This window comes from Chenopodium album, chromosome 3 (genome assembly GCF_948465745.1).
Source record: "Chenopodium album chromosome 3, dcCheAlbu1.1, whole genome shotgun sequence".
Lineage (NCBI taxonomy): Eukaryota > Viridiplantae > Streptophyta > Magnoliopsida > Caryophyllales > Amaranthaceae > Chenopodium > Chenopodium album.
In genome coordinates this window covers 6,744,139-6,755,578 of record NC_137836.1, presented here as the reverse complement: position 1 = coordinate 6,755,578, position 11,440 = coordinate 6,744,139, and the positions used below count along the sequence as shown (strand labels likewise).

Here is an 11,440-nt window from a genome sequence, read left to right as displayed (position 1 = left end):
TTGGTTTGGTAATAATGAGTTTTTCTACACCTTTATATAGGATGAATTCGAATTTAAACTACGCATGCTGGACAATAAATGACAAGAATTGGACTGAAATGACAATTTACTGAAGTATTACTGAAGTATTGCTGAAGTATCACAGGATAGAATAAAAAAGACAAGAAAAAGTGAAAAGTTAATAGTGCAAAACACATGAAAAGACAATACATATGATTAAGCCTTCAAAATGAACATCGTATTACTTACACACATTATGATAACATATGATTAACCCTTCAAATTTAACATCAAATTACATACATACATATTATGGTAACATATGATTAAGCCATCAAAATGAACATCGTTTTACTTGCACACATTACCAAATGTAACTTATGAACAAAACCAAAAACCGACAAACATTATCAAATGTAGTGCATCTAATCAACTCCATTCAAGACCATGTCTTCTTATAATGTCATCTTCAAAAATGGGGGGCAAAATTGAATCTGCACTAACATCATCTTCATATCCTTCCTTGTCAACATCTCTACCAACAAACTGATTTGGCGGGACGTAGGACGGGGGAGGCATATCCTAAAATAGTAATTTGACAGTAAAATGTGAAAAAACATTATTTTATTTTATTGCATTATATGTAACAGAAATAAGTAACAAAATCTAAAACAAGTATTGGAAACTATAATTGCCTATAATTATTAGATGATACAGAACTAATAAATCAAGAAATACAAATTAAGCATAAAAGTAACATGAAAATTGAAAGTTTGGTGGTGTATTGGTGGTGGTGTAAATTACTAGTAGTAACCGAGATTTACCATAATATCATTCCCTACGGTGTCTTCACTAACCTGCATGGAATAACATATTATGTTAATGACGCTACCTACTTTAGTGTTGATAATCAAAAGGTACTAAACATATTAATCCCTGAATGGAGTTTGTAAAGGTATGTGGAGACTGGGGAGTTTCTACTACACATTCATCAGTGTTTTCTTTTGTTGCAGCCTTCTTTCTCGCCCGCTCATCTCGAGCCTTCTTAGCTGCATATTTTTTCCTACACTCTTCCTTCTGCCTTCTATCTTCCTCAACTGTCGTCATGAACCGACAAGACCGCACACAACCTGGACCCCTCTTGCTATGAGGATCTTTGATAATAGTCACAGGGTTTGGTTCGGCTGGTTCAGGTTGACTTTCCACCCCAACAACACCATAAACTACACTTCTAGCAACTGAAGATGGGGTTTGTCTTGATGGACCAACACATTTCTTCTTGTTGACACTAGGAGGAGTAGCCCTGTTCCCAGTCTCGCCAACACTACTTATCGGAATGGCTGGTGTAGGGAATATATTTCAAGCGTTAACCCCTAGCTTGAACCCCACTGTGATCATACACTAAAGTACGGTGGCGTCCAAAAGGGAAGAAGATAGAGCAAAAGAGTCGCCAACAAGTTTTAGGAACTTGTAAACCGTTCACAGGGTGAAGGTTACACCCCTTAACGATCCAAGAGATCGTCAACTCCATAAGGTCTAGAACCAAATAAGGGTTCCAGGATGAAGGTACAAATCCAACCTAAAAGAGATTGAACCTGCCTTAATAATAGGCCTCTACTTTATTCTGATCGTATTCATGTGCGCTTTTTAATTAACATGCAATCAATAGGATTAACCCTAAACCTGTTTATCTATGTTGGTTGAATTTAATGCACAAATAAATCTATTATTGGCGATCACTTGAATTATAATCAAATTAACCCTAAACAAGATTATTAATTATCTTATTAAGCGTGATTACAAGTACAAATTCCCTTTAAACATGCATAAAGGCGTGATCAAGCAATAACAATATATATCAAGCAACATAATAATAATCATAACAATTATAACAATAATAATCATCATCATAAAAATAATTATCATAATAATAATAATGATGATATAATAACATTCATAATCATCATAAGCAATTATAATCATAATCACGATAATCATAAATCATAATTAAAATAATCATATTAACATTAAAGCATAATAATAGCAAGATCCTAGGCATGATACTAACAAGATTAATAACAAATCCTAGCATGTCACTAAGCAATAAAAATCAAATCTTTAACCCTAACATGATACTAACAATCATAAATATTAGGAAGAATGTAGGAAGCATCGTAACAATCATATTTAATATTAAAATTACCCTAGACATGATACTAGGAATATTATAATAACAATCTAAACATGATTTCTACATCATAACATCAATAAAAACCATTAAAGTACTTACTTTGATGCCTCGTACCTCTTTCTAATAACAAAATACACACGTTAGTAACTTCAAGGAAAATAATAAACAAACAATAATTAAATAATTGAAAGAGAGATTTGGGACCAAACCCTCAGAAATTAAACCTTTCACGTCTAGGGCGAAGGCAACTTCGAATATGGCTAGGTGTTTCTAGATCTTGTGAATGCGGAATTTTGTATGTGAAAGCAAGTTGTGGAGAAAAAGAAAGAAAGATGAATGATTAAGGAAGAGAATGAGAATTGAAATTGATTGTAGGTGAATATAGGTGAAAATTGGTTTTTAGATGATTATAATTGAAAACTGGTTGTTGATGATTGAAAACGGAGTTTTTAATACGTTATTTATAGAGATATCAGCCAAAAAGATAAATTTACAAAATAGAGCATCTGGCGCACGCAAAACAGAGCTGGCGCCAATCCTGGCTAATTGGCGCCAAGCGCCAACACTAGCGCTAGGCGCCAATGGCTGGCGCCAGGCACCAGGCCTAGCTTCAGGCGCCAATGCCTGGTGTCAGGTGCCAGGCCTGTTTTTGACGCGTTTTCGAAATCAGATAAGTTTTGCCGTTCAGGAGGATAAAATCGTATCTTTTCCTCAAAAATGTTCTTTGATTAAAACTCTGAAAAGTCAACAAAAGTCAATTTATCGATGCTAATTGAATTAGGAATGAAAAGAACCTTATAGAAGAGACTATAAAACTAAAATCATTCCTAATTGCATTAGGAATGATAAATCATATTAGGCCCTCCCCTAGATCATTGGGCCGCATATAAGGCTCAAACCGGGCCCAGTTTAGTAAATTGGCCATAACTTCCTCAATATTCATCGGAATTGGGCTTATAATATATCGTTGGAAAGCTCTTTGCAAGCCCCATCCAACTACACTACTATTGGACCCATATCATGGACCAACCAAACTGGATTGACTGTTTTCTTAAAATAAGTTTTCAAAAACAGAGAGAAGAGAAAAGAAATTAAAACTATCCGCAACACTAGACTTTCCACACTTTCGCTTCATTCGATTATGATTCGACGTGAAAGGTACTCATCACTGGGTTTGGTTTTGGGGAGACACAAATGGGTGTCTACAACTGGTGTAGTTTTTTCCTTCACCTTCATCTCCAACTCTTTCAAGCCCTCAATAACCATCTGCATAGTTTCATCCATGTCACTAGCAAGACATGACAAAGGCTCAAATGCCAACATCAGTTTGTCATATCTAACAACTTCTTGAGTTTTTGTTGGATCATGGAAGGCAACTTTAACTCTCGTGTGCTTCTTGTAAATGTCTTTGCGCCATCTATTGAATATGTACCTACTAGGCACATCAGGCACTTGCTGCGTTTCAAGAGCATTTAGGCAATGTCTGCAAAGAATCCCAGAGCATTCATAAAACTTGCACTCACATTCTACTCGCTGATCTTCACTGTAGTATAAAACGCGGTAAGTCTGCCACTTGTTGATCGGCTTCTCCTTCTTCTCAAATTCAACCCACACATATACTCTGTCTTTTATTAAATGTTCGAAATAGCCTGGAGATATCTCATGCATGCTACTACCAGTGCAGTACATGAGCCTCTTGCATTCCCTTTGCACCTCCATAAACTTTGAGTCAGTGTACACATTCCGAAATGTTTCCTCAAACTTGAAATCAGTCACTAGACCACGTAGGAACATGGCCGAGTTACCATCTGCCAGCCTCTCTGACAGCAATCGCTGCTCCATAGCAGCCACATACTTCTCAGCAAAGTCACAAAGTCCAGTGTTCCTGTCGAAGAACTCATCAAAAAAATTAGGGAAATTCTCATTGGTAATCACGAAATTTTATTTTTTCTCTATGGTAAACCCTAAAAATTTTGATTATCAATGGTAATCATGAATTAATATTATTAAACTAATGGTAACATTAATGATATTTTAATATTATTAAAAGATTAACTAGGGTTAATCTTGGGTTAAGTAACAATAAATTTACATTAATACCCTTCAAATTATTTAAAAAACAACAAAAAAAACAAAATAAATCTGAACCCCTCCCTAGTTACCAGGCAACCAGCAACCCCCCTCCCCGCCGCTCAGCTCGCTCGGCTAACGGTGACTCAACCCCATCCCCCGCCGGAGACCCCACCACCGACACCCTAATCCTAGAACGAGCACCTTCTCCCCTATTCCCGACCCACACTCTCTCTCCTCTCATCACCACCAAAACTGCTTCTCGAGGACGCCGAAACCAGCCATCCTCCCTAGCCGAAATCAGCCACCCTCCCCTCTTCCTCGATTCCCTCTGATCTTCTTCCCCGATTCCCTCTCATTCCCCTTACTTTGGTTAAAATTTCTAGGACTTTTGGCGATTTTGGGGTCAAATTTGTTGATTTTGGGGGTCGAATTTGACGATTTTGTTGATTTTTGAGGTCGAATTTGTTGATTTTGGGGTCGATTTTATTGATTTTTGGGGTTGAATTTGTCGATTTTGGGGTTGAATTTGTTGATTTTTGGGGTCGAATTTGTTGATTTTGGGGTCGAATTTGCTGAATATATTGATTTGGGGTCGAATTCGTTGACTTTGGGGCCAAATTTGTTAGTTTTAGCTCGAATTTGTCGGGGTTTGCCGTTGAATTCTCTGGGTTTTGCGGTTCGAATGGCAGCGTCCTAAGGTTTGTTGTTGAATTGTTTCACGTGTTTCACTCGGTTGCTATGATCAAGCCATAGGTTATACAACACTAAAGCTACGTCACTCCGAGTTCGCTCCGATTCTGACCTTAACAAGTAGTTTAACAATGACGGTGGTGGCTGGGAAAGGAGTTGCAGCGGGGAGGAGGAAAGACAAAGGAAGAAGAAAGAAGTGGTTATGCATAAGGGTATTACTGTCTTTTTGTAGGTCGATTGCTAAACCATGGTAAAGGAATTTACAAATTGTTTAACTTAAGTTACCATTAGTTTAGTAATATTAATTCATGATTACCATTGATAATCAAAAGTTTTATGGTTTACCATTGAGAAAAAATAAAAGTTCGTGATTACCAGTGAGAATTTCCCAAAAAATTATGAATGCTTTCTGACCTCTGTGTAGTCTTCATTCCTGCCCAGAACAAATGCTTCATTGCAGCTGGAATCCACATTTCCTTCTCATCATATAAAACAGCAAGCCACATGTTACTAGCTAACTTATGCTTCTCAATAAATTCCTTCCACCTCAATTCAAACTCCTCCATAGATAAACTGTCATAGATTATATTTTTCAATTCCTCCTTAAAATCTACGTACCCCTTACGCTTCCCTAACTTCACACCAAATTTTTCTGTAATGTGCCACAAACACCATCTGTGTCTGGTTTGTGGCATCACAACTTTTAATGCTTTATGCATCGCCGGATCTTGGTCAGTCAGTATAGCCATAGGAGGGTCCCCTCCAACAGCATCAAGCCATGTCGAAAACACCCACCTGAAACAACAATTTAAACAACAATATAACAATTACAATATGAAAATATGACAAAAAACATAAATGACATAATAACATAATTAGATAACAACAAACACTAAAAAATAAATTTGAAGAAGAAAATTAAATTGATATAAGAACGCACTTAAAGGTTTCAGTGTCCTCGTGGGAGATTAATGCGCATCCAAGCAATATGGTTTGTCCGTGATGGTTAACACCAACAACATTTGCAAAGGGCAAGTCATACTTATTCATAAGGAAAGTGGTGTTAAAACAAACAACATCACCGAAATCCTCATACGCAACCCTACTGCGTGCATCTACCCACAACACATCCTGAAGAACTCCATTATCATCCAACCGATGTACATGGTAAAAGTTCTTATTGTTCTTCTGCATCATTTTAAAGTAATTCATCATGGAATTCGCATCTCCATCCTTAAATTTCAATTTCTTCTCCTTCGTAGCCAAGTTATTCAAATCCTTTGTGGTGAAAGCAACATTTTCATATCCATTCCGCTGACTAGCCAACCACCTATGGAGTTTTGCGTTAGGCAACCCAACATCATTACCAAAGTGGAGTGCACGCCTAACATACGGTACCTTCTTCAACTCTTCTAACCTATACTTTGTCACCAGCATTGACTTTGATGGGGAAAACAGGTGGCTATGACTTAAGCACACTTTCCTCAGCTCCCATTTCCCATTAGAAGTCAAGCTACCATACACTATGGCCCCGCAACCACATTTTTTAGATTTTTTATTGGCAATAGGTTCTCCTTCCAACTCCCTAGCAATTCTTTTACCACCGACCTTCCTTCGAGTGTCAGGTTTACCAGCATAGTCGCATTTCCATGTCACTGCCCGTTTTATCTTACTTCCATCTTTAAAGTGCTTGTATGCACTTTGGCCACGTACCACCCCAAAGCCTTGCTGCTTCCCAAAAGCATAGAAATAGACATCTATTTCTTGCCACGAATCAAATATCATCCTTATTTCAGGAGGGTCGACATTAAAAAACCTCATATCCACCAGATCACCTCCACCATTCCCCTCTCCATCCACCTCCCCTTCAGCTTCATCTATAGACCTTGAGTCACCACTATCACCAGCCCCTTCTCCATCATATTTTATAAGCTGCAACATTTCTTCATCATCGTCATCAATTGATAACGGAACATCATCTTGCACAACTAACTCCCCTTCCTCCTCCTCCCTATATTCCATGTTTTTTACTGCCAAAAAATTAAATTCACATTTATCATTATATATATATATATATATATATATATATATATATATATATATATATATTATAACAGCAGTAGGCTCTTACCTAATGATCAGCAAGTAAATCAGTTAAGGGAAGCATTTCTAACTCATGCTCATGCTCAGAACACAGTGTAAAAGATAACATGCTTATGTTCAAACACAAATCCACAACAACCAGCAAACATGTTCATTCTGTCTATCTTTCCTTATTAGGGACAAGTACCAAAAGGATTCATTCACAAATCAACAACAACCACCAAAACGATTATTCCAATAAGATCAAAAGCATGACAATGAATATTACAGGCATGTTACATTTTGGTTATATTATATATTATCATTTTTGCTCTTAAATACTGTCATATTGATAAGTATCATGACAACCAAGAACAACACATTTCACATTCGTCAACCCCAAAATAATAAATATAAATCAGTTTAATATCCAAAATCCGAAGAAAATAGACCAAATTATGTCAAAATCAGTAATGATAATAATGAATCAGTAAATCAGTATCTATCCAGCCAAGTTTAGCTAATTCAATAATACAATTACTCAAATTTAGCTAATTCAATTATACAATTACTCAAATGTAGCTAATTCAATCATACATGCAAGTTAATTGTTCAAATTCTTTCAATTATACAATTAAACAAATGAGTTTAACTCACCAAAATGCCCGCTAATACCAAAAATTGATGATGCCGGACCAAACCTACCGGAATCCGACGACAACCCACCAGATTAACATACCGTACCGCGCCGCTAGTCGAAGAACTACGAACTCGTTGAAGAACATTAATGGAGAACTTTAGTTGGAAAGGGGAAAGTAAGGGGGAAAGAAAATTGAAAACGGGAAAAATGTTTATAACGGTATAGAGAACCGCGCCAATACGTATTTGTTTCGCAGATGGGTCCCGCAAGAGTACGTTTATACGTCAAAATACATATGTGGGCCCCGCTTTTGCTTGTGCTGGGAAAACAAACCCCAGCAATTTGCTGGGTTAAGCTTTAGCCCAAATTCACAGTTCAAATTTTATACTTTGTTGTTTTGTTAAAATGTAATTTTTTTTATTTTTTTATTTTTTTGGGAAAATTTGCTAGGAAAAATCCCACCTTTGGAGCTACATATTGCGAAAAATAATCCAACATTTGGGATATTTTTAAATAATCTTACCTTTGTACCCAATTCGCTCCTAAAGGTCCCAACTGGTCATCAAACACGTTCGGCTAGTGATTAGTAAAAAAAAAATTAAAAATTTAATTTTTTTAAGAAAAAAAATTAAAAAAAAACTTAATTAATTAATTTTAAAAAATAAAAACCACCCACCAACCCCAAACCACCCTCCCCGCTGCCTGTTCCAGTCAACCTTGCTGCCGGACTCCCTGCCCCCGACGCCGAACGCCCAGACCGCCTCCCTAACTGTGGACCCCCCTCCCCCGTCGAACCACCAATCTGCTTTCCACCGTCATGAAACCCTCGAAAACCAACCATCCTGCAACCCTCGAAAACCAACCATCCCGCAACCCTCGAAACCCCTTTCTCCGCCCCGTTCCCTTTTCCGATTTCGGCAACTCTCTCCTTCCCCCGCCTCGATTCCGCCTCCCCCCCTTCCCGATCTGATAGTTGATATCTGTTTTGCGGCATCCCTCCCCGTGTTGCGGCCTCCCTCCTCTTTCCCCGATCTGATGGTTGCATCCAGCCAGCCACGGTTGATTGCCAAGTTGCAGCAACCAGATCGGAGCCCGCTTCGTCGTCGTCTGGACTTGGGTAGGAGGAGTAACGGCGACTGGCTGGTGGGCAGGGCTCGACGAAGTGTCTCGGCTAGGCTGACGGTGGCGGTGGGGGTGATGGTGGTTGTTTTAACATAATTAATTAAAATAAATTATAATTAATTAAAATTAAAGCTTATTTTTTACTAATCACGTGGTAACACGTGTAAATTAAACATAATTAAAAAAGTTACCTACTCAACCGATTTCAGGTCACTTGGGACCATTGCAGATTGGGTATAAAGGTAGGATTATTTAAAAATATCGCAAAAGTGGGATTATTTTTTGCAGAGGGCCCAAATGTGGGATTATTCCCGGCAATTTTTCCCTTTTTTTTTAAAGATTATTTTGTGTATAAGTACGATTTTTTAAGAGGAAATTGAAAGACGCTTGTGGTTTGATCCGTTAAGACTTAAGATATACGAAGTATATCTTTATTACGGAAATACTACGTATATAAGCCATGGGGGGAGCGCAATAAATTCCGGAGCAATTGATGTGTCTATTTTATATAGTATTTTACCACCGTCCCTCGGTCATAATTAGTAGTTGTAGACACCCATTTGTGTCTCCCCAAAACCAAACCCAGTGATGAGTACCTTTCACGTTGAATCATAATCGAATGAAGTGAAAGTGTGGAAAGTTTAGTGTTGCGGATAGTTTTAATTCTTTTCTCTTCTCTCTGTTTTTGAAAACTTATTTTAAGAAAATAGTCAATCCAGTTTGGTTGGTCCATGATATGGGTCCAATAGTAGTGTAGTTGGATGGGGCTTGCCAAGACCTTTCTAACGATATATTATAAGCCCAATTCCGATGAATATCGAGGAAGTTATGGCCAAAATACTAAACTGGGCCCGATTTGGTTTTTATATGCGGCCCAATGATCTAGAGGAGGGCCTATTATTAATTATCATTCCTAAAGCTATTAGGATTGATTATAGTCTTTTAGAATACTCTAGAAGGTTCTTTTAAATCCTAATGGAGTTAGGATTGATAATTATGTTTTAAAGAGTTTGAAATTGAATAAAACTACTCCTTTTAAGAATCCTTGTTTTGTACGAAGTGGAATATATTCAGATTTTATTTTCATGCCTCATAATATTTATCCAAATTTTATATGGTTGGATAGATCTTGAAATTATCTTTCCAATGATATATTATAATATTAAATCCGAGTTATAACGAAAAAGATATGAATGAGACATGAAACTTTATCCAAAACTGACACCCTTCCACTATTTTGGCCATATCTTTTTATATACAAAATATTTTAATCTGATTCTAATTGGGTTGGAAATTAGACTTTAAGATCTTTCCAACGACATATTATATGCCTTATTTGGACTTTCGGATCAAAAGATATGATAAAAACAAAAACGCGTGAATTTTTGAAATCAGCGCCTAGAACCAGGCCTGGCGCCTGGCGCCAGCTATTAGCGCCTGGTGCTAGCCATTGGCGCCTGGCGCCAATAAGCTGGTGCTGGCGCCAACTCTGTTTTAGGTGCGCCAATCTCGTTTTACGTGCGCCAAGTGCTCTGTTTTGATATTTTATCTTTTTGGCTGATTTTCTCTATAAATAACGTTTTAAAAACTCCGTTTTCATTCACCAATTCTCACCAATTCTCACGAATTCTCATCTACAATTAGTTTTCATTCGCAATCATCAATTCTATAATTCTCTATTAATTCATTCATCTCTTTCTCTTTTCTAAAAATTGCTTTTCACATACAAAATTCAGCATTCGTTAGATCTAGAAACACCTAGCCATATTCGAAGTTGCCTTCGCCCTAGACGTGAAAGGTTTAATTTCTGAGGGTTTGGTCCCAAATCTCTCTTTCAATTATTTGATTTAATTGTTTGTAATATTATTTGCCTTGAAGTTACTAACGTGTGTATTTTGTTATTAGAAAGAGGTACGAGGCATCAAATTAAGTACTTTAATTGATTTATTGATTTTATGATGTAGAAATCATGTTTATATTGTTATTATGATATTCCTAGTATCATGTATAGGGTAATTTTAATATTAAATATGATTGTTACGATGCCTTTTATTTTCTTCCTAATATTTATGATTGTTAGTATCATGTTAGGGCTAAAGATTTGATTTTTATTGCTTAGTGACATGCTAGGGTTTGTTATTAATCTTGTTAGTATCATGCCTAGGATCTTGCTATTATTATTATGCTTTAATATTAACATGAACATGATCATTATTATGATTATTATAATTATTATTCATGGTTGATTATGATTATTATTATGTTGCTTGATACATATTATATTTATTGTTATTGATTGATCACACCTTTTATGCATGTTTAAAGGGAATTTATACTTGTAATCATGCTTAATAAGATATTTAATAATCTTGTTTAGGGCTAATTGTGATTATAAATTCAAGTGATCGCTAATAATAGTTTATTTGTGCATTAAATTCAACCAACATAGATAAACAGGTTTAGGGTTAATCCTAATGATTGCATGTTAATTTAAAAAGCGCACATGAATACGATCAGAATAAAGTAGAGGCCTATTATTAGGGCAGGTTCAATCTCTTTTAGGTTGGATTTGTACCTTCATCCCCGAACCCTTATTTGGTTCTAGACCTTATGGAGTTGACGATCTCTTGGATCGTTAAGGG

The 11,440-nt window shown here is 36.6% G+C and overlaps 1 protein-coding gene across 1 annotated transcript; it reads right to left on the bottom strand.

Moving 5' to 3' along the window:
* Positions 1–429: 429 nt before the first annotated feature.
* On the bottom strand, positions 430–6,976 carry LOC145624781 (protein FAR1-RELATED SEQUENCE 8-like). Its single transcript, XM_081677870.1, has 6 exons — positions 5,895–6,976; positions 5,330–5,749; positions 3,382–4,076; positions 985–1,340; positions 825–857; positions 430–582 (listed from the first exon to the last, which is right to left on the bottom strand). Exons 1-6 carry the CDS (start codon positions 6,974–6,976, stop codon positions 430–432), a joined length of 2,739 nt encoding a protein of 912 aa, XP_081533996.1.
* Between the last annotated feature and the right edge of the window lie 4,464 nt (positions 6,977–11,440).

What these genes read in the sequence shown, in the direction of transcription:
- LOC145624781 (XM_081677870.1), bottom strand. Translation starts at nt 6,976, where the DNA reads ATGGAATATAGGGAGGAGGAGGAAGGGGAGTTAGTTGTGCAAGATGAT. An exon ending in AAGAAAACACTGATGAATGT is followed by an intron (nt 858 to 984) that starts GTAGTAGAAACT and finishes TATTCCATGCAG; the next exon opens with GTTAGTGAAGACACCGTAGG. An exon ending in CCGTAGGGAATGATATTATG is followed by an intron (nt 583 to 824) that starts GTAAATCTCGGT and finishes TTACTATTTTAG; the next exon opens with GATATGCCTCCCCCGTCCTA.